We start from the raw sequence: 24,613 nt of genomic DNA on the forward strand, positions 1-24,613 counted from the left end.
CTGCCTGCTTTTCTTACGATGGCATGGATAATTCTTTCCTATAATTAAGGCTCTTACCCAATTCAACATGCAAGACTTACATAAAGGAAGAATGTTTATCCTATTGTTCAGAACAAGGCACGTCTTTGCCCAGCCCCTCCAATTCAGTTTTGTGTTCTGCAGTGGACAATTTACTTTAATAAGAAGCTATGCAACTGGCCTGTTCACTGAGAAATCAATGGAAATGACAATCTCCCCTACGATACGGTGCACAGAAGCACTGCTCAAAAGGGTGGGCTGGCTGTCTACTTAGGATTTCTGAGAGGGACATGGAGATGGCTAGAATCCCTTGGTTTGGGTAAAAGCATGTTTAGTATCCAGTCTCTGAGAAATGCTTTCTGCTCTGATTCTGGAGAACATTCCAGCAGAGATCCACAGTCCTACAATTTAAACAGTGACTTATTTGACAAATAGCTAGTAAGGAGAACAGAACAAATACAGCTATTTTCTCCAACTAAGAAGGCCCTTGTAAATGCATACGTGTTATAGATATATATGCAATGATGCCCACCTCTTCTTTTATCTTTTAGACATTCCGCGGGTTCTCTCCTCTGCCCCCCACCAGTGTATGTGTGTGTATGTGTGTGTGTGTGTGTGTGTGTCAGGAAGAAGATGTTAAAGGAAGACTGTAACTTCAGATCTTCATTTTCCCATAGGTATTGCTTTCAGAGAACATCCAATGCAGTCCCATGGATGGGCTGGCTCTTCTGTATTATTTCTGTTTTACAGAATGCCTCTCCAATTGACATTCCACCCAATCACCCACACACCCACCTACCCATTCAACTTACATCTAACGACTTGAAACCTACTTCATGTACTAGTTTCCTCTTCTCGAGATTTTCTGCTCTTTTGGTAACCTGTTTTAATGTTGTATTTTGCATGTTCTTAAAGGCAATGCAATTTATTTAAAGCGGCAATTAATGCATGTAATTTATGAGATTTGCTGGACAGTCTAATTAAAAATGTAATTGAAAACTATGCCACAGGTTTATTACTGGTATCAATAAAATGTCTACAGTTTTGTTACAATCATAAGTTCTAAAGGAAGCAGCTTTGTCTGTGATCATAGGTTATCAAATCTAACGTGCCATCAATTATAAGATTCACTCCAGTTTTTGACATGTTCAAATGTAAAAAGATGGCCAGCAATAATCTCATATTGTCATTTACTGTAAGATAAATGTAGAATCTAGAGATAGTAAAATGTAAAAAAAAAAATACATCTAAGAATTGATTAAATAGGTTAAGGCCTAAATAATTCTTTGCCAAATTTCTCTAATACTTCACTCATAGTGAAATAAATATATTAAATAATACTTATAGAAATAAAAATAATAAAGTGGAAGGTATCCAATAACCATAATAGCCAACATTTACCTAGTGTCTAATATGTGCTGGCAGTGGGCAGTGCTTCATGTGGCTTTTCTCATTTGGACCTCAGAGTAACCCTGTAAAGAAGGTTCTATTATCTCCATTTTAAAGATGAGGAAACTGAGGTCCAGGGAGATCTTTTCTTTTTTTAAAAAATGTAAATGTATGCAAGGCTACTGAGCTAGTAAGGGTAGGGCTAGGATTTAAACTCAGACTCAGGAGCTAGTGTTCTCTGTCTTCTGAGTATGAATATCCACCATGGCTCGTTGCCCCATGACCCCTGACTCCATAAAGGACACACTTCCTTTCCAACCCTTGGGTCACAGAAATCACATTAACTGTCAGTCTGTGGGTTGTTGAGCTCTGTGTTGGTTAAGCTTTTTCAAAGGTCCTTGGAGAGCAGATGAATGCTTGTGCCATTCAAAGATTTTTCAGTTTGCTTTCATCTGCAATCATAACCCTTTCAGTGCTGTTTACTTATTTCTACCCCATGACAATGAAACAATAAAGTCAACAGAATATTTCCCCTTTTTAAAGTAAACCGTGGAAAAACAATAACACAGCCTGTGGAAGGAACGCCCTCACCAGCATGCCTATCACTGTTCATGACCATTCGTAGGAACTGCTGAGCTTTTTCTTTTTTGAAAAAGTGTCTTTTTTTTTTTTTTTTTATCCGTATCAGGGCAAACATTTAAAATGGAGAATGAACATAGTGTAGGCAAATGTGCTCTTTCTTGGTAAGTGCTTAATGCTATGATTCCTGTTGTTTCTGTAGCAAAACTCCTTGACCAAAAGTCACATGAAAGATTCAGAAACAAAATGATAAGTTTGATGTTGAAAGTATCAGAGAGCCCATTGAACCAGTGACCAATGCAAAACAGGCCGGAGCCCCCAAGCACCTGAGGGCAAGAGCTTTGCTGGGATGCTGGACGAGACCATCTGAACCTTCATGTTCGAATAAAACTGCCCAAGTTACACAGGCGGTGACTTTGACTTGAGACAATTCTGTCTCAATTGTTTTGCCAGCAAGCATCTCTCTTAAGGGACAGCAAAGCAGGCCCATCCGAGGACGCCCCTGCTCGTTCCCTGAGCGTCCCTCATGCTTTCACCTTCGTGCTCCCTGTGGCCGGTTCTGCTAGGTACAATCAGGGAATGAAATAACTGCCCCCTCCAAGACCTGGTGTGTCAAGAGGAGGAAAATCAATTCCTATCACCCAAAGATCTATCACTCCAGAAGACCACTAAAAACTGCTGGCTACCCTGTGGTTCTGGGGCCCTTAAAGGTAATTTTAACCAGAAAAAGGACAGAAATTGTGAGTCAAATGGAGCTCATTCTTTAAGAATCTATAGGAGGGGCAGAGGGCAACTAAAATAAACCAAGAGAGGAATTTTCCTCTGTACTATCCTTTCCAAAGGTATTTACTGAAGAAACAAAACCAGAACACACTCAAGTGCCTGCTTGATGTAGAAAAACCTGCATGTGCTGAATCCATTAGAAAACTGTTCAATAACAGTCTTCCTTATGAAAATATTAGCCTTGTAATGGTTCCAAGTTCAGCATCTCCACAGGTTATCTGTTACATAAGTGGTCGTGGCGGATGTAGGATGGCTGGGCAGAACTTGCAGTCCTAATGGGCTTCTACATTTTCTACGTAGTTAGGAATGTTCTCCTGAAGGCACTGCTGGAGTGCCTTGCTCAAAGCTGTACTTGAAGTCATTAAAAATGCTTATCAGCTTGAAATAACAACCTGAAGACCGATACTAACATGAAGAAAATGTTTGACATGGCTCTTCATATAGGTCACTAATTTCCATATTTTCCTCTAGTCCAGCCAAGCAAACTACACTATCACCCAACCAGTCCCAGAAATGGCACTTTCTTTTGTTCTGTCCCAATAGCTTCAAAATTATGAGAAGCCTGCTGTGAGAGCTGAAGAGAGAAACTGGCACATATAAGCAACATTGCTCAGGACAAAGAAGGCCAGATGCCCAATTATTGACTTAAAGTCTCAGAACAGCAGTGCAATCCTTTCCTCCTTTTCTTTGGCAAGCTCTTCCAAAAGTGCAGTCAGCCTTTTCACTGATATCTGAAATTCCTCTTTAGGCTCTACACAAGCAAATGAAATCAGGGGTATGAAACAATTACTCAGACAATTTGAGAATAAATAAAATTTTGTTTTATACTGAGAATGATTTATGAAAACTATTGTCTTAATGATTCTTCTGGTCATTTGAAAATACTATTCTCCCCTTTGCCAGTCTAAGCAAAAAAAGGGCATCTTAACAAATCTTATTAATTCTTACGTTTGTAGATCACCATGACTGGGGCTCATAAGTGCAATACACAAAGAAAATGGAGTAATTATTTCAAAGACATTGGCTTTTACAAATTTTAAATGTTCTTCCTGCTCCTTTCTTCATTCCATAAATTTCATACGAGCTGTGTTAAGATACTCCAAATATCACAACGCATTGTTAGATAAAATTGTAAAAAAAGACTTCTGCAGCTGTATCTGTGCCACTGTAAACAAGCTATACAAATTATCTACACAAATGGAGGAAAAACAGAATCTGGTCCCAAAGCCAAAGGACCTGAGTTGAGATCCAGCCTTTGCTCTTACTAGCCATTAGACCACATGCAAGCCACTTAAGATTTCTTTTTTCAGTCTCCTCATCTATAGAATGGGGATAAAAACAACAGAATCCAATAAGGTTGTTTTAAGGCATAAGCCAGATAATGTACACAAAATCCAATGGCATGGTGCTTGGTACATATAGGAAACATTACATATATATTAATTGAAGTTACCATGGCACAAAATAAACTATCACCGAACATGACTCCCCCTGAAGAAAGGCTGTGGTAATATTCTAGGAGTCTATTTTTAAAATTTGAGATTGTTATGCTTGAAAAAGCATAATCTCTTGTTGACAATACCGCAATTTACTGCCACTGGGAAAGTTTATGAAGCCAAAGGGATAAGGTTATATGCATGAGAAGCAATTTTCTTTGCCACAAACAAATGTGATTAAATCTATTTTAATACAGTGCTGACTTTATTTATTTTTTTTAAGACTGAGATTGGCATTTTGTGGTTCCAATTTTTTTAAAAAAGATAATTTATACTCACCCTTCTCAAAGGGAGTTAGTGATGATTTTTTACTGCATACACTGGATGTGATCTGTGTACATCAGTTACTCACACTGGGATTTCCTAACGCAGAAACTGGTTGTAACTGAGACTCATTTAGTTAGTGTGATTGCTTATCTTTAATGGATGGAGACCTCCTCGATTAATGCCATACCAAAGATTTTCTTCTTAATTTTGGTTTCAAGAAAATCTATCATTTTTCCTTTTGACAAAAGTTAAATTTGTTTATTGTAGGAAATTTGGAAAAAAGTGAAAAATATAAGAAAGAAAATAAAAGCCACTTATAATTCTACCGAGTGATAATTACGATAAAAACAAGTTGTGACATAGTTTTTTCTAGTTTTCTAATCTATTTCTCTTTCTCTCTCTCCAAAATTCAAAGTTGGTACCAAATTACAGGAACAGTTTTGTATCATACATTTTAATTCAATATTATATAATGAATATTTTTCTGTAAAGTTCCATCATATGGATGTTGCTTCATTATTTATCCAATATCCTATCTGGAATATTTAGGTTGTTTAAAACATTTCTTTCACATAAAAAATGCTTCAATGAATATCACTGCTTATAAATCTTTGAATACATTTTTGATGATTTTTTATGTTTGGATTTTGATGGACTAAAAATTTAAAAAGAGATAGATTACATAGCATGCAAATAGAAGATAATTAAAAATTTCTTCATACCTGGCCGAAGCAACCTGCGTAATGAATAAGGCTTGGAAAATCCTTAGAACAACTCAATTCAGCAATGGCTTCTGTTTCACTCACCATCCAGCGTACGCACTCCAATTGACCATTCTAGATTAAAAAGAAAAAGAAAAAAGAAATTTAAGGTAATTCAGGTTTGAAAAAATACCTCACAGGTGGTAATTTTACCAAGGGAAAAATCACATGAATTTTGGCTTTTATATCTGGCGTAATTCATTTACAATAAATGTATATCACCTATTATATTTCTGAACAGTAATTTTACTCTAAATCAACTGCATAATTTTTACTTAATACATTTTCATAATTTCATCAGTTATTTTAAAATCAATTTATTGAGGTATAATTTGCGAACTATAAAATATACTCTTTTTAAAGTACAGTTTCATGAATTTTGACAAATATATTCTCTTGTTAACTACAACTCCAATCAAGATGTAGAACATTTCCACCACATGCCCACATTTCTAGTACTCCTTTGTTCTCATACGCCTCACCTCTGCCCAGGCAACCACTATGATTCCTATCACAGCAGAATAGAGTATGTACTCTTTTGCATCTGGCTTCTTTCACCCAACATAATGCTTCTGAGATTCACCCAAGCTAGTGCTTGGAAATAGTTTATTCCTTTTTATTGCTGAGAAGTATTCCATTGTATAAATATACCACAATTTGTTTATCCATTAACTCTGCTTTTTCTCTTGATAAGTTAGCATGTTAGGAGTCCAAAATAAAGAAAAGGAAAATAATCCCATTACACTGGCTCAAATGCTACTTTCACTGAAGCCTTCTCTGATTTCATGCCCACAGTAGCCCTGTTCTCCTGTGCTCAGATCCCACACTGTGCAAACCAGGAAGGCAGTCGTGACATATGTAACCTAGTGATTAAGACCCAGACTTTGGAATGGATTTAAACCCTTAATCCACCACTTAGTTACGAGACTTTGAACAACTTACCTCACCTCTCTTATACTCAATTTTCTCATCTATGAAATAGCAGGGGTTAGTAGCAGCTACCTCATGGAGTTACTGTAAAGATCAAATGAGGTGATGCATGTCAGCTTACTAAGCACATAATACGTCACCTTACACTGTATTAAAATGCTCTCTTAGATCCTCACAATAACTCCATAAGACAAATGAGACATTCAACTGCTTTCCTGGTTTGCATTGTGTGGGACCTTAGCACAGGAGAAAAGAACTACTGTGGGCATGAAGTCAAGGAAGACTATTCTAAAAACAAGACAGGGTGGGTAATCTTCTCATTCTTCATTTACTCCTATTTGGATAATGGAATTTCAAGTAGTCAACTTCCAACTATTCACACGCAGAATAGTTCTCTCTGACTGGGGCATCTAGCATGATCAGGTATGTGCTGAATAGCTTCCAGGTGCCCCATTCAGATCTATCTCCTCTTGTTTCTGCCCTCCTTCTTGCCCAGGGAGGCTGATCTGTATGTGTTGGCTCCCTTGCCCCCTGGCTTCTGACTGGGTTTGGCTAATGGAAAGCAGCAACAGGAGACCAGGAAAAGAGAATGAGTTTGAGGTCTCCTTTGTTCTCAACTCCCCCTTTATGGAGGTGCCACTGGTCTGCTGAGTCCTGCCACCAGTCAAAGGTCATAAGTCAGCAGTTCTACTCAACCCTCTCTATCTCAAGGTCCTTCCCCTGCCCTTTCAGGCTCTGGGTTGGTAACTGTGCTCTGGTTGTTACTGACCCCAATATACTGCACTTTCCTTCATGGGCTCCCTACACCCTGTCCACCCACCCTCCTTTTGTATATAAATCATTCATTACAGACTTTCCTTAAATTACACAATTTGAGCATGCAGTGTTTCTTAGGAGAATTTAAAAAACCCCACTGACACAACGTGCTTCATTCCCTCTGAATAAAGAAAGGTGTAGGAACCACATTGAGTGTCTATGAGGCAAGACAATTTACATCAATGGATATTTACACAGAACACAAAAATATGAGGCAATAGTTCTGATTTTAGTAATTTGAGTCTTCTCTCTCTTTCTTTCTCTCTTTTTTGGTCAGTCTAACTAAAGGCTTGTTAATTTTTTAAAATCTTTTTATGAGACCAAATTTGGTTTTGTTGATTTTCTCTATTATTTTTCTATTCTCTATTTCATTTATTTTTGCTTGAAAAAAATTTAATTTTCTTCCTTCTGTTTGCTTTGAATTTAGTTTGCTTTATTTTTCTAGTTTCTTGAGGTAGATTAGGCTAATAATTTGAGCTCTTCCTCCTCCTCCTTCCTTTTTAAACATATGCATTTACAACTATAAATTTCCCTCTAAGCATTGCTTTAGCTGCATGCTTAAATGTTGGTATGTTGCATGTTCATTCATCTCTAAATATCTTACCATTTCCATTGTAATTTCTCTTTTGATAAATTATTATTTTGAGGTGTGTTAATTCTATATACTTATGAATATCTTAAATTCCCTTCTGTTATTAATACCTAATTGTATTTCATTATGGTGGAAGGACATACTTTGTATGATTTTAATCCTTTTAAATTTATTGAGATCTGTCTTATGACCAAACATATGGTCTATCATGGAGACTATTTCATGTGCACCTGAGAAAAATGCATATTCTGCTGCTGTTGGGGAGAATGTTCTGTTAGATGTGTGATAGGTTTAGTTACTCAAGGAAACATTTAAACAAATAAAAAGTTACTAGAGAGGGAAAAGGAAATATTATATCACTACTATGAGTTTGAAAGTAGTATCAGTTGCCATTAATAGAAATACCAAGAAAACAAAAAATGTTAGTAAATTCTAGTGGGAGATTTTTGCCTGCTGAGGTCCCTGAGCCTTCGGTAACTCACTGTATGTTAAAAAGGAATATCAGTAGGTTATATGTTTTCTCACCAGACCAGCATTTTGCCTTTGGGCTTACTCAGAAATAAAAAGAGAATCAAGGTTATCTCATTCCAAATCCGTTTAGATTCTAAAGTAATTTCTTGTGCTGGCTCTATTTTAGAAAACAGACTGTTCTCACCTTTTAGAAATCTTTCTTTACAATTATTTTGCTTATCTGTTCCCAAAGGGCACTTAATAATGCCTGTTGAACTCCCATAGTATCTAGTGTTGGGTCCCCATAAAGCACTCAATAAATTCTGCATGTAGCTGGCAAGAACTTATGATGTTCCATATTTAAGGAGTTTAACAGTATGGGGAGATGTTCTTAAGCCTTGCTATAACTTCAGAGCCCCTTTTCTAATGTAATCTTTTTATTTGATACCTTGTCTCTGATTCTGCTTCCTGTCAGCCAAGACATGTTATCTGAGCAACTTCTGCCCATTTGTACCAAGTTTGTTTTCTTTAATGACAGCAGGGTTCTCAGAACTGTGCTTAAGGAGGTGAAATACCACCAGTTAGTTACCAGTGTTCAAAACAAGGTCCTAAAATGGAAGAATGATGACTTCTTAGCACTCCCTCAATTTCATCAATGTCCATCACAATACACTAATGGACTGAGGCAGGACATGTGTCAGGACAGACAGCCAAAGAGGGTGGCATATATTATAAAATGTTTGTATTTACTGCTTTTGTAAATTCTAGATTAAATAAAGCAGTAAAAGAATACTTCCATTTCTCAGATCATTGTCCAGAAGTAAAGTATGAAAAGCCTGAGACTGCAAAACTATAAGAGCTTTTGAGTCCTGTGGGCTTGATGTATGTTCTTCATTGAAGCAAAAAAATTTATTGTTTAAGTTTGCATGCTGATTGTATGATGGGGACCCTATGTTGACTGGAGCAGTTTAAGAATGAATTAACACTTAATATGGATACCATAGAAGGAGTTTACCCAGGGTTGGCTTAATGACCACTAAATTTCTTATGTACCTTCCTACTCGGAAGATCCTTACCCTATCAGAACAAGCACTCAGGCATATAAATTAACAAAAAAATTTCATCCAATGATGTAGTTAGAATATATTCAAAATGCACCATTAGTCAGGAAAACTAATGAGAACTGTATTTTATAAATACTAAAACGGCAAGGCGAATGTCAACAATCACTGGCATTGCAAGAATATTTTAGTCATCACTGACACATGCCCACTGATTACCAAACCCAACTCCTGCCTTCCTACAGGATTCTGACATGGGACTAGATCCTGAATTCGCCACCCTGCACTTGTATTACTGATAATTTACCTGCCTTATCCACCAGGCTATCAGTTCCTTAAGAAAAGGGACTATGACTCATTTAAATTTGTTTTGCCAGCAGCTTAACACAGTACCTGGTGGACTCATACACATTGCTGAAGTCCACTATGCTTGACTTTGACTTCACATTTCATTTCTCTTTCTTCTTGATGGCTGCCTGCAGTACAGCTCTTAATCTGACATAGCATCATTTACAACTAAAGGAAAATGATATTCACTGGGGTCATGGATTTCTTATTTGATCAAAAAAGCTAATCACTGAGTAACATTAAATAAAACAGAAAACAACTTTTTAATCTTTGCTGAATGATAAATAAATTGAAGACACAAAAATTCAGATTTGCATAAGAGGTATACTGGGGAAGGAAACTGCTTGTTTTTCAAATATAACACGTTCTTCAGTGAATTCACAAGTAGACTTCTTTAACTAGCAAGTTCCCCTAGTAAATTTCAGTATAATTCCATTTATAAAAATTATGATTATTCAGTTTTTAGAAGACATAACTCTTAAGTAAAGTAAAGTACATATGCAGAAGCACAAGATGTATTATATTTCCCTAAACTTCACTTCTGGCTTATTAATAAATGTGACTGAATTCCACATTTATTTACCAAAGATTTTAAAAGTAATTTTAGTTTAATAGCTAACCTTCTCGTGATGTGTTATATTTTACAGAGGCACTCACTGCAGTGCTATAAAAGACCATGTTTTCCTGTACCACAGTTTCTAGGTTTTAACTCTATCCCAGTCGGCATTAATTTGTGGAGTTTTTGACAGGTAACATACTGTACTCTGCAAGAGCCAAACGCAAACTCAGCACTGATATTCTAAACAACTCCTGATACTGCAGACGTTTAAACTTGAGATGTAATCCATTAGAAGTCCACTTTATTGTCTGAAATACTTCTGAGTGCTAGCATCCCTTATAATGCACCTTTTCCTCATTTGTCTTGCTCATTATACTCACATTAGGAAAAAATGAAACAGCCTCACACAGATCCAGGGTTGGTTAAGAATAACAAAAATTCTCAGAATGGCAACAGATCATTTTCCTTTCTCTTTATTAGCTGATTTGAAGCTTACCCTAAATTGGAATATAGTCTCAAAATCTCAAAGCAGCTAGTGACTGAAATGATTAACCTTTTAAATACAATAGGTTCATTTGCTGTTTGCTTGGCATATCACTCTTCTCTCCCTCCATTCTAACACTGAAACTTACTAGGAATCTTCAAATATAGAAACCCAACTTTTAGCTGTGGAGGGCCCGGCCCCCAACCAGTCACCTTGATGGCCAGGCCTGCTGGAGTCAACTTCTCCACATTTCGCTCGTTGAGGCAGTCTTCTCCCATCAAAGACGTGAGGTGCTGCAGACATTCTGCATGTCCCTGCGCTGCGGCAATGTGTAAGAGATTGTTTCCGCTTTCATCATGAATTTTGTCTAGATTGTCGGCAGCTAGGTGTGGCTGAACAGAGTGAGAGGAGAAAACTTAAGTCAATAAACCACAAGGAGATGCTATGGGGGTTTTGCTCCGGGCACTGGGAAGAAGAGATGAGCTTCCAGAAGCTCTGATGGCAGCCATGGGGATCTAATAAGTCAGAACTCCTTGCAATTAATTCTAAAGATTTTCAATGACATTTTTGTTATACTGCGCTTTAGAACATGAATGCTCAAGTGACTTATCTTCATGGGAGACATGTGACAGACAGGAGTCAGCAAGTCTGTAGCGGTTCCAAGCTGGCTTTCTAACAACTGCGATGACACTTAAGGGTAACTGGCAGCTTCCCTGGCTGTCTCCTCTACTCCTGCTAAGTTCTGAGGGCCAGGCTGTGTTCTATTCCCTGTTGGAGGTTTGTTAAATGAATGAACTACCTGTCTTAACCATCTGCGTTGCCTTGAACTATGGAGAGCTGGCTCTGACGGCAAGCTACGTGATGAGTGCTGCAGACAGTGCTCCCACGGGTACCTCTAGACACTTTCATCCCTAAACAAACTCCTGGGGCATCTGGAGGCTACCTGGCCTTTGGTTTCCTCACCTCTAGTGAAGTTCAGTCCCCTGAGTATAAACTCGTTGATAAAGACCGTTGGGTAAAACTGAGAGGTGTTATCACTTGGGAAACACAAAAACACAGGAAAGACAAAAGAAAGGAATGAACCAAGGAAAAATAGAGAGGAAGAGCCAGGAGAAATGGAAAAGACATCTTCAGGAGATGAAAAAAATATTACTTTACTTAGTAAAACTGTTCAATCATATCATCCTATTATAACACTAAGATGTGTGATAACAGACCAAGCGCATTATACTTATCTACACGTGGCTCTACCCTAAGTAGAATCACACTGCCAAGATGTGATGATTTTCTTGAATGAGACTTTAATTAACACCACAGTGTCAGCTCAGGCTTACTATTGTTTGACCAAGTCTGGAAGCCAGGAAAGAACAACGTAGGCAGATGGAATGTGACTGCAGTTTAGTTTTCTCTGAGCCTAAGCAGAACAGACTTTTCTTACATCATATTACTCTGTGTCTAGAGTCTTTGGAAAAGCTTCTTCATTCTCCCTAGACATGCAGACCTGGGACTAAAAAAAACTCTATGTGGGTCAGAGGGCAGTCAAGCTCCAGGGTAAGTTTCTATCTGCAAATGCTTTCAAACATCCTGGTCCAAGTCTTCTGAATAATGATCAGAATAAAACAGAAGACCCTCTGTTCATGTATCTGGCAGGTCCCCCATCAGCAAGGAATTGACATCCCCACAAATAACTGAGTGAGAGCGTTGGGAACCATTTGAAAAGCAAAAAAGAAAGACATTAAGATTCATATTAAAGAAAGTGCTGGGCTTTTTTTGTTTTGTTTTTGTTTTAGACTCTGTGTCCTTATTCCAGTTGAATTCAGGCAAAGTTCAAGTGAAATAACACTCTCCTCTATAGCCAATTGTTTTTCCTTGTGCTATCCACCTAACTTATAATTTTAAAACTCAAAAGTCACATCTCCCAACCAAAGCCACAAGTAGAGATTAAACAAAAATTGGAACAAAAGCATCATCATTCTGTTACTAATGAATGGAGTTGATAAAACTGGAGTCTCTAGATTGTTAACATGTATACGGAATTAATTCATACTTACCAGGAGAGATATTTGCCCTTCTTTAACGATGTTCAGGATGCTTTTTACTTTTTTCAGGTACTCACTCCTTTCTTCTGGGCCTTGGGAGCTGGTCCAGTTCATGCCACCGATCTGCTCCTCTAGTTTGGGGTCTGGTGCTGAGGACTGCAGATGGAAGGTCCTGAGCTGGCAGTCTGGCATTGCCTTGTCAACTTTCCGACCATGAGGCTCACTAAAGGTCTTATTTGGGAGGTCCTTACTCTGGTTTTCAGGCTCATAGGCAGAGCCACATTTAACCAGAGGAGGAGAACTCTCGGATTCTTCAGTGGAGAGCTTCTGCTGGTCATGGACGACAGAGGATGATTTTCTCAAGTGAGGGCTTTTCACAGGAGAGAGAACACAAAATGGTGTCATGTTGGACAGTGAGTTCTCAGCATTTCCTGTCGAACAGGCTTTGCTAGAAAGGCCATTGATGCTTGTGCATAAACCCAAAATTCTTTTTTCTGAAGTCACCTTGGTAAAAGAGGCAAGCTGTTGACTGGATTTAATGTAAGGCACATCCAGAATCTCATCCATGTCGAGGTCATAATGCTCCAGTTCGCCCAGCAAGGGGCTGGGTTCCGTGCTCTTAGTTTGAGGGCTGCTCTCTCCATCTCTGGGGCTGAGCTCCTCAGGTTGGGGGCCTGGGTCAGAATCACCCCCTTTCTGGTACTCTGCCTTCTGGTTCTTTTGGTCATCACTTTCATTGTTCTCCAGAGTCTCTGGCTGATGTTTCAGTGGGGACACTCGCTTCACTGGGCGGAACTTACTGTATACATCGGCGATTCCCGTGGGCTTCTGTGTGTTTGTAATAAGAGTTGAGACACTGCAATTCCAGCTAGAGCTAGAAACTGTTTTAAAATAAATTAAAAGAGGGAGCTATTAAAAACTGTTTTAAAATAAATTAAAATAGGGGACTGTCCGAAACACTGAAAATAGCGTGGCCATGCAGGCAGACATGGTCCACTCAAGTAATGCTCAAAGGAAGCCCGGGGATGAATTAAGGACGAAGCTCAAAGGGGACGAATTAAGAGAGAACGTATATCATAAAACAAACAGTTCATACTTACCATTGAAAAACAGTCAATGATAAAAGAAAGTTATAACATATTGGCTCAAAATTAATTCAAGTAGTAATAATAGTGAAGGCAGACAGCTAAAGAAAACAAACCCAGACAGATACTCGGGTTTATTTCCTGGGTGGTGGCACCTCCTTGATAGTATTTTGATACTTGCCATCATCCTGAAAAAGAGAATTGGAGGATAGGATCCTTTGTGTTAAATGAACTTCCAAACTAATCCCGGGAGAGAAGGGATGTATGTGCATATGTGCACACACGCACGGGTATACTCTGAAAGCTTACGACGACCTCTCAGAGAACGAAGGGATAAATGGTTTAATATTGGGCAAACTTAAACTGATACCTATTGGGTGATTCCCTAGGTGATTTGTTAGGTGGATTAGGGAAAGAACGGGAAGGAATGAAGGGGTCAGGACTGACTGGACCATAGGAGATAAGCCATGGTTGAGTTCATCCCACCGCAGACTGAGTATTCCGGTAAACCATTGCTCATGGCCATTCAACAGTACTTTCTGGCATATGACACAGCAACATAATGCACTAGCTTCACACGGGAACGTGCTCTTTAAGAGTCACTGCTGCCCTCGGTCATTTGGAAAGCAAGAAATGAACAGGAGGAGAAGGAAGGTGCAAAGGGAGGGCGAAGTAGGCAGACTATTTGTTTTTCTTCTCATTTCTTGCAAAGTTTAGATGAAGACTGTATAGTCTGCATCCGAGTGCCTGGCTGAGATGGAGTGTAACGGGAGGTGAAAGGTAAGCACCACCTCCTCCCGCAGTGTGGCAGCCTCGTGTGACTGGCTGCCCCTTCCTCCCTCAGCCTCGATGACACCACCTCCTCTCTGGGACACTCCCTTGACTACGAAGATGACCCTGCACTCTTGGTAGCTTGCAGCCCACCAGTTTACAGATTCCTACTCCCTTCCCACTGAGGTTACACCATCCCCCATCAAAGGGGTGAGGTTTCAGGACATGCCCTCTAACTAGGCATCTCCCATCACTCTCTCCTCTTCTGCAACAACAGCAGGTGGGAAGTATTTAACCCCAAAGCATGTGTATGTGTCTGTTCTTTGCTATGGAGCACAACCAAAAAGTAAAGGAGCTAAGACGAGGGTGTACTCAGGTTTGTAACTTCTGCAACAGTCCCTGGCTACCATTGATTCTTGGGGTGAAAGCAGCATATAAATTATGAAACGTTCCCCAAATTTCGACCCTTGGTCATTCTTTGTCCTACTGCTATGTGTTCTAAAAGGATTCAGATAAGTTCTGGAGCCAAAATAAGGAGGTGAGAGTGAGTGTTCTAAGACTAAATGCTATGTACCTATTTATTGGTGGGTGAGTTCTTTACCCCAAATGGACCACAATTTTGTTTGTGGTTTCAGAGGGTCTGCACGAAGCAGTCCTTCTCTGAGGACTTTTGGGAATCTAAGAGAATACTGTGAGCTGTGGAGGGAGGCCTGGACTCTGTCCAGTAAGAAACAGGTATTAACAGAGAATGTTCCAGAAGGGAAGGAAGGTGTCTAGATGCTCTGGAAGGAAGGTGTCTAGATGCTCTTAAGCTGCTGCTTCTCTTGCCTTCTGCTGGCTCTAGTTCTCAGTTGTATACAGTACTTGGCACAGAGCAGACAATTAACAAGTGCTAGTATCTGAATTTGAATCTCACTTTGTCCAACGCATTAAATTTCTTTTTAAATGCCCAAAGAGCATCCTTCTCAGGGATTTACAGCTTAATTTCACAGGAGACAAAAGTCCTGTTAATAAACTCAGAGGAGTAATCACCAATGAGAGCTAGATTTTCTAGTTATTTATGAAATGTAAATAGGCAAAGGCAAAGACTAATTTCTGTTGGTCCATTATAAATTTAAAAGTCTTTCTATCCTTTATATGTCCCTTTCTCCCTCAAAATGTAAAGCTAATTTTTGCCAAGCCTTTCTCTCTTCCTTTCAAGAATATATGGTTACTCACTTATTTAAACCAACAGAAAAATTGTGGACACAGAGTTTATAAATGTAAATATGCCTTAAATTTTATCCATCAACTTTTCGAAAACCTTAAAATATAGTAGGAAAAAAATATATATATTTCTTAACATTTCTGAGACACATACTTATTATTAGGGATAGTATTTGCTGGTGTTTTCCAATTACCTTCATTTTTTGGAAACTTCTTGATTATGTGCATCTCAGAATGCAATAAAAAATTTTAAGGCCACATAACTTAGTGGGCCAATACAACGAGAGCATTGTACCAATATATTTATGTATCGTATAAGGTCGTGGGTTCAAAGGGCTACTCTTTTATGTTGGCTTTATTTACATGTGAAATTTTTTCCAAGTGATACAGGGAAATGGATACCATATGTTTCCCAGCTGTTTTCTTCTGACAGGAGCCATTAAGAATGCTCTATGGAAATGAATTCTGTCTGAGTCTTATGAAAACACTTCTTTCCACAGAAGAGCCCAGAAACTGAAGAAGGGGCATCAACATTAGGCTCCTTGTCCTCCTTATTCAAACCTATCACTCTTTTTTAGGCTGAGAGGGAAATCTGTGCTTTCCAGTCTGTGTCTTGACTACCTGGAAAAAATCCCAGTTATGAAAAGTGGATTAGATAACAGGTTTTTGTGAGAATGCTCTAATTTATTACTATATCATATACCTGTCTGAGGAGAAGGACAATTATATATATATATACATATATATATATATATATATATGTATATATATATACACATAAAAGATAAAATGCAATTAGTTTATTTCTCCTAAGCTGGGAAAATGGGTATTTTAAGAACAACACAAGTAAAAGGGCCCTTAATGACAGGCAAGATTTTCACTTCCGGTTCTGTAAGTTTACCAAAAATTCCACTTATACTGTTGTTCTACCCCGACCCCATGATACACTTCTTACAATGCATGGAAACAAAGATCAGACTAACTAGGGCTTATAGGAAGATTCTGAGGCTAAATTTGTTTCCTGGAAATCATGAATAAATACTTCACATGTTACATTTTAAATCCCTGCAAATTTTATTGATTATTTTATGAGATCTTTACAAGCTCTGTGAGAAGAGTCTGTGTCTAATTTACCTCTCTATCCCTCAAAGCACCCAGCAAATTGCTTTACGTGTCTCAGTGACTTTTTTGGTTGAGTGGATTCATTTTGAACATCTTATGAACATAAACATGCCCAATATACCTTAAACCTGTCTACCTGATTACGGCACAAAGTTTCTAAAATGGTCAGTAGGTAAATGGAAATGCATTCGAGGTTGATTTGTAGACCACAGTTCCCTCTTCCAATCTAACTGGCATTTGGAATGTCTCTGGTCTCCAGCAGGGTGCTTGCCGTTGCCTGCTGACCATCCACGGGTCACCATTTATTCAACAAGCATTTAATGTGAGCCTGGTATGTGCACATTATGTGTAACAGGTAGCATGTTCTGATCCAGGGGTCTTATCACCCCTACCCTCACCTGCTTCTTGCCTTCCCCCTCCTCATCCAAAACACACACACAGGCATATGCACGTGCGCACACACACACACATGCATATGTGCACACACACTCTACTCTTTCTTAAACGTATTCCTCACATACCTGGCCTGAATCACATGACCATGTATGCAGCCTCCCAAGCAATCCATCTCCAAGGCATCCCTGCCCCTCATCCCTTAGGCACCAAGTCCTATGTAGCCTGATCCTAAATCCTTCTTTAATCTGGTCCCTCTATTCATCTTATTTTACTGACTAGACCCTTCCACAGCCCCTGCAGGGTTTCTTTTCTTCTTTGGTTTCCCTTTTGATCCTGAGTAATCCCCTCTTTAGATAAGTCTGATTTTGTCACTTCTTAGCTCAAAAACCTTGAAGAGGGCTTGTACTGCCTAAAACAATATTTCCCCCTATGTGGGACACATACCCCTGCAGTATCTAAGATGGTGCACAGGAACCATAAATCCCCCTGACTTAGAGAGTAAGCAAGCTATATACCTTTCAACTCTTTCTTCCTCTTAATTAATTTAAGGACTCTCAGTTTGGTGCTACAGTGACTTTAACTCCTCTCCAAAACTTACAAACTCCCTTCAGAATAATGAAACTGTGGGCCTTTAGCTCAGAGACTTTCATAAGCAAAGAGTTAGCAGAAATGCTTTATTTTCATCACATTCATTTTAATGATGTCCTTGAATTTACTGCAAGTGACATTGATTTTTTACTTACAACACTGACATAAAGTTTCTTCCAAAAACAAATATGCTTAAAAGTAAATGATTTTAGAAAAATAAGTTAAAAATAATAGTACAAGTGGTTTACAGGTCAAACAAAAATGAGAGGTTGTGGAAATAACACTTAAACAACTAAGCGTTGGGAAACCCTGACTTTCAGGATAGTAGCTAAATTCTTTATCATGGTAGGTATCAGTTCTTTTATTTATTTTCTAATTTATCTTCTCATCTCAGCACCACCATTCCCACGTCACTAATTTTTCTCTGCATTTCCATCGCTAAACTCACCCCCTTCTGAATACCCCAGGTCCTTCCTTCTCTTCTCCTGCCTTTGGGCAAGTTCGCCCTCTCCTACGACACCTTTGCTGCCTTCTCTGCCTGAGATGGACGCTCATCTGCCAGGATTCCCCTCAGGTGTTACCTCCTTGGTGCATTTCCTCTGACTTTCCCAGGGAATGGTTGTCCTTTGCTTCTCAGTGTCCTGAGATACATCTGCCCATACCTAGAGTCACGCATTTATAAAGCTCTGTTTCAACAATTCACTCATGCATCTGTCTCACCTTCTCTCTTGAGAGTCCCTCAAGGGCAAAGATGGCTCATGAACCTCCTTGTGTTTATAACCAGCCCTCTGTCTAGCACAGCATCTCCCAGATATTGGGGCTCAAGGGCTAAACCTTTTAAAGAATAAATGAATGAAGGGGGAGGGAGGGAGCAGGAGGGGGGAAGAAGGAACAAAGGAATATGCTAGACCAAAGATGCAAAGTATACTACATACATATGAGTCTTGTCACAATGAGTCACTCTCGCCACATTTTGGACACACTGAGTGTGTTGAATATTTCAAAGACAGTCTTGGTAAAGCTATTGAAGATGTGCTGCCTATGAAAGTATTTTCATGTATTTCCTAAGTTCTAAGCCAAAACTTCTTCATCTGTAAAATAAAGGGGTTAGACACATGATTGCTAAGACCTGACCCACCTCTAAATTTCTATGACTGTATGGAATGCCTACAAATAACAGGGCTCTTTATTCTGAATGACTCACTATGAAACACTATAATTCTTCTGGATCCACGTATTTCAACAGATCCTCACAAATTTATAATTATGAGGCTAAGCTGATTGCTGACACAGAACAACTCTTTGGCTCTTGGGACTGATAAATTAGTATTTTCTTAGGAAGATAATGTACAGTTTGCTATTGCAACGGTGGATCCAATTTTCAAGACTGAACGTCAGTGCTGGCTCCCAAAATGCCTATTTTACTTCTAAATATGGAGTTTTGTGTCCATATTAGAAAATTAGCTTTAGACATCAAGAAGAGGAAGAAAAGGATGTGTCTTTAGGATAAAATACTGTGTTCCTACTATTTATTGTTAGAAGTGAAAGGAATACTATTTTCCTTGAGAAACAAAATGGTCAGCTTTAGCTGTAATTGCCTTAAAATGTACACAACAATGAACTTCACTTCTACAGCTGCTGGAAACCTAGGCACCTTCAAGGACATGACTTCTAAGTTCTCCAGGATTCCATTTCCTTCCATTTTTATACCTAAGAGAGGGATGTTGTGAAAGATTAGGAGGGTCAATGCTAGAGTCAAGAGTTTCCTTAATCCGATGTAAATGAAATCCATCCTGGGCTTACTCCTCACAAACACTTCAGGTTCTAAGGCGTGGTGACAGGTATACTTATCTCATGACAACAAGAAGACGGGTATGGAGCCTGAGTGAAGACTACTTGCTGGGTGCTCTTCTGTACCACCCTTGGAGACTAGATTGGAACCTGATCCAAGAAAGGGTTGGGTTAACTCTGAATCTGGAGTACTGTGTCAGGCCATGATGTGGGGAAGAGCCAGTGGGTGTGAGAAATGTTCGCATGGAGTTGTTTGCTCATCCCTTTCATTGGTGTCACAGACCCTTTATTGATGGTGTTGTGAGGCTGAAGGGCAAGTACAGGGGACTTTCTTATAAAAATATCAACCAATGATTTATTCACATTGAGTTGTTAAAATATTATTGGAAAAGATTCATTGATGTGGTTCTAAACTTCCTAAGTGGCTGCTGATATAAAGCAGCTGTAGAAAGTCAGATTTCCCAGTTTCCCAAGTTTCCTAATTCCCAGCCCAGCCCAGAACTGTCAAGACCTGCTCACATCACTTTGTACCCCATCTGCACCCATTTCTTTATTGTGTAAAAACTCACAGAAATACTCAAAAGCTCTTGCTACCTTGGGTAGAAAAGATACTTCACCAAAGACGCATGTTCTATCATGAAATCAGACTCAATATTTTGACAACTTTAAACCTTTGGGCCTTGAAAGTATGGTTCCCATAGAAGACAAATGAGTGATTCTGAAGAAAGCACATGGTTTCAGAGTTATTCTGTCACCTAAAAAGCATGCTGACCTTCACTCTGACATCAGCAAAACCTCTTGAGTGGATTAAGTCTCACATCCACTCCAGGCCCATTACCAGATTTCCTTTCTGTTTTTTCCTCTCTCAGTGCTGAATTATAGAGAGGGATACACATCCAAGGATGGTGCAGAGGCTCATCAAGCAGAGAAGTGTGGAAACAGGGCAGAACTGGCTCAGTGTGGTTTCTGGAAAGTGTAGAACCACGCTTACCAGTTTTAACTGAAGGTGGCAATGTTCTACAGTGCTGATCTGTCAAGGGCAGGAAACACCAAGATACTGCTCCTTGCTAAGGGAACAAGAGGCAGATGGGGGAGGTTTGAAAAATCCCTATCCGCTACCCTCTACTATCCAGCTCCAACAGATGGCTCCCAGAATGCCATCAGTAAAATGTTTATCTTCCTCCTCGATGTGAAGTCATGTATCCACATTAGGAATACAACTTTAGACACAAGAAGAGAAAAGGGGGTATATACCTTTAGGGTGCATGAGTGTTTGCTTTTTTTTTTTTTTTTTTTTTACGAAACATTAAATGAATTCTATTTTCCAGAAACAAAGTGGTAAGTGTATGAAACGTAGTCCCACTTTGAGAGGGACGCACCTCAAGGTGTGGAGGGGAGGAGAAATGGGAGGAAGAAGTAGCCCAGCCTGCAGCCTCCTCTTCCTCTGGGCAGCCCCATGGGGTCCGCCCAAGCAAGCTGGTGGCCGGGTGGAGTTCTCCATTACAGGCTGCAGAGAGGACAGGGGAGGTGCAGGGACACAGCAAAGTGCAGATAGAGGCCCCTGCAGGACAGAGCCTGGCAGAGCCACGCTGCTGCCTCCTTTCCTACTGCCATTCGGTACACGCTTCTCAGGCACTGTTACAAACAATGAAAAAACCCAAAACACTTACGTGTGTTTTAAAAGTTCCTCCAAATGCTATTTATTAATTAGAATTTTCCTAAAATGTCCTCCATCGTTAAAATAACGAATACAATATATTTGTGTAAAACTTCCTATGTTTCTGACCACAAGTCAAGTGTATGATGTCACTAGACGTTTTTACAACAACTCCGGAGGATGGATGAGCAGTGCTTCCGTATTCTCACTTGAAAATAAATGCGAACTGAGGGAGTTTCAAGTGTTATGTGGAAAATTACATACTATGCTGACTGCTCAACCAGGACTGAGGTTCCCTGACTCCAACTTTCTCTCCATAACACCGCAGAACTGCCTTATCAAAAGTAAAATTATTCCCTAAACATGCAATTCACATTTTCTCTATTTGGGTCACATGTAGGCAATGGAATTCCAGAAACCAGTAGTAAAACCTGGTTGTACTCATTTCAGATTCATTTTAAGCTAAATACCAAACTGTACTCTCTGCCGAGATTTTGGTAACCACTGACTATGAAGTAACATTAGGAAAATGGTTTTTAATAACAACTTTTCTTAGAAACAGTTGAGTGGAAGAATTTCCCTACTTTGTTTATCTTTAGCGGCATCAGCCTAAATTTAGAGTCATCTTATCACGGAAAATTTGTTCTGATTTCAGCTGCCAATTCTTTCAACTGGTTAAAGGTGGCAATTTCTTTCCAATATAAGCAAGACATATAGGAATATAATAGAGCTTGTTCAGAAGTGCTAAAGTAATGGGCAGAATGCTAAAAGACTCTTACAGGGTCCACTCATTCCACAAACATCTGCTGAATGTTCTCTGTGCACATGGCTGTAGGGGTACAGAGGGGAATGAAATAGACATAATCACCGTCCTTATGGGGCAAGCAGACAGTCAAGCAAGTATACAGATGAATGAGAAATTACAAAAATGCAGAGTGCTTTGATGGAAACAAGTAGGGTCCTGGAATAGAGAACAGCCGAGAAGCCTTATCATGGAGATGACATGTAAGCCAAGACCTGAGGATGAGAAGAAGACAATTATGAGGATCTGGGGGAAAATACAAGAGAAAAGACGATTCTGTGAAGATATGGGTAGAAGGAAGCCCATTCTCAAATGCCTAATGCAGGAGAGAATCTGGCAGGTTCCATAGTTCTTCTATCTAGAGCAGAGTGAGCTAGGGTGAAGGAGATCAAAGATGAAGTTGGGGGAGGTTGTCAGGGGCCAACTCATTTGAGGGTTTTATGGACCACAAAAAGGAGTTTGGGTTATATTTTAAGTGAAATGGGGTATTCTTAGGGGTGCTTCACAGAGAATGAAATGGCCTGCTTTACATTTAAAAATATATCCTTGTGCCTCCTCTGGGGGAAATATGGGGTGTCAAGGATTGATGGTGAAGAAAGAAGTCAAAGTATTCGTTCATGGTTGTTAACCCAATGAAACATAAAGGTGGCCCGGCCTGGCTGGGGGCTGTTGAGTTGGAGATAAGTGGACAGATGGGGATAGCCTTTGAGCACAGACAACTCAGGACCTGCTGATAGATGGAGGTGGAGATGAGGGAGAGGCAGAATCCTGGCTTCGGCCACCGAGTGGATGTTTCAGTAAACTGAGTGCTGATTGCTGAGGGGGGGTCTGAGGAGGGACAGGTTGGGGATGGGGATTCAAGAATTCCTCTTCATAATTCCACAAGGCATCCAATGGAGATATCGAGTGGGTCATTAATTAGGAGGCTAGAGTGATGAGGTGAGTAGCAGCAGCAAGTAGAGGGCATGTGAAGCCATGAGAATGAATGAGCTATCAACTCAGAGAGACTTAGAGATTGAGAGGAGAAAGGATCCTACTGAATACTTCCATACCACTTGGATATGTAAAGGTCAAGTAGAGAAAGGAGAGGAGTTGCAAAGGAGACTAAGGAGATGTAAGAGTGTTAGAAGAAAAACAAGGAGAGAGGTGGTATCACAAAGCCATGGGAGGAGAATGTTTCCAGAAAGGCACGGCCAATAGCCTCAAATAACACAGCAATGCCAAGCAAGATGAGAACGTCGGTGTCAATGGATTTGACCAACTGGAAGTTGTGACCTTCCCAAAAGAGGTGGAAGCCATACTGGAGATATTTAAGGTGAACAGGAGGTGGAGGACTACAGATCGAGGTTCCGTTAACTCTCTAAAGCATGTTGGCTATAAGTGGGGCCTGGGGTGGGAAGAAAAAGGAGCAGAGAATTAGGGTGGAGCCACCAGAGCAGTATTGTTTGCTCGTTTTTTAAGACAGGAAATAATTAGAGAGTGTTTGTATGGTGCAGATAAAAGAGGAATCAAATATCCAGAGAATATCAAAGTGTCAAACCAAATGAAGAGAAGCAAAGCAGCTGTCCCAAAGCTCAATTATGATACAAAACCCAAAGAAGTTGGCTTCCTTTTCACCTCTTTACACATTCAATCATCCATCCTACCTCAGGTGTATATGTAGCAACATCAGTAGGCACTGGAGATACCATAATGAACAAAATTACCCAAAAGAGATTTTATTTAGTCTACTAGAGAAAACTGATATTAAACTACATTACCAATAATTTTTAAAACACAGATATTTAAAGAGGTGGAAAAGTACAGGGAGCTGGGAGATAATATAGTAAGTTGGGAGAGGGGTTCTAATATAATCTAGGCTTGCACTGTCCAAATAGGAGCCACTAGACACCTGTGGCTATTAGGCACTTAAACTGTGGCTGGTGGTACATATCAAAGTGATAACAGTTTTGATTTATTGGGATAAATATAAGGTATTATTAAATTAATCTCATCTACTTATATTTTTTAATATGACTATTAGAAGAAGTTTAAATTATGGAAATGGCGTACACTACATTTCTACTGAACAGTGGTGGTCGCGGGAGTAGGGTGAAGGGCTGTGAGGAGGTGACCTTGGAGGTGAAAGGAGAGAAGGAAGGACGTGTCACGTGAAAGAACACAGCACATTTGAGGAAGTGAAGCAGGTCCCTTGATGAGACTGGCAGGTAGAAAGCAGGAGGAGAGCGGCATGTGAGGAAGCTTGCTGATCCAGGAGAAGAGTGCTTGAAGACCAACCCCTTAAGAGTTTCCCACTAAGAGAGTTTCCCACTGTGTATCTTGAGGACCATCTTGGGGAACTATTGCTTGATTCTGAGCACAGAGTGACATGATACCTCATCAGGACGATGGATTAGCACCAAACGTGGCCTAAGTCAGCACTTCTCAAACTCGAATATACACAAATGAGTCACCTGGAGAGCTTGTCAAGATACAGATTCTGATTCTGGAGTCTGGAGTAAGGCCTCAGGGTCTGCATTTCTAACAGGCTTCCCAGTGATGCTGGTGGTGCTGGTTCCAGTCTCGGAGTGCACTGTGAGATGCAAGGGCCTGAGCAATCGATGCCACAGAAGGATCTGGACTT

At 39.7% G+C, this 24,613-nt stretch overlaps 1 protein-coding gene across 1 annotated transcript in view; it reads right to left on the reverse strand.

Annotated features, from left to right (window-relative positions):
* Positions 1–24,613, reverse strand: part of SNCAIP (synuclein alpha interacting protein) — a gene marked incomplete at both ends in the record, with an annotated part of 74,705 nt that overhangs the window by 26,977 nt on the left and 23,115 nt on the right. The window contains 3 exons of the mRNA XM_079702211.1: positions 5,255–5,368; positions 10,746–10,925; positions 12,585–13,453. Of these exons, the coding sequence (XP_079558337.1) occupies positions 5,255–5,368; positions 10,746–10,925; positions 12,585–13,453 (1,163 nt within the window). The remainder of the gene's footprint in view (positions 1–5,254; positions 5,369–10,745; positions 10,926–12,584; positions 13,454–24,613) is intronic.

The sequence above is a fragment of the Hyperoodon ampullatus genome, assembly GCF_949752795.1.
Source record: "Hyperoodon ampullatus genome assembly, chromosome: 4".
NCBI lineage: Eukaryota > Metazoa > Chordata > Mammalia > Artiodactyla > Ziphiidae > Hyperoodon > Hyperoodon ampullatus.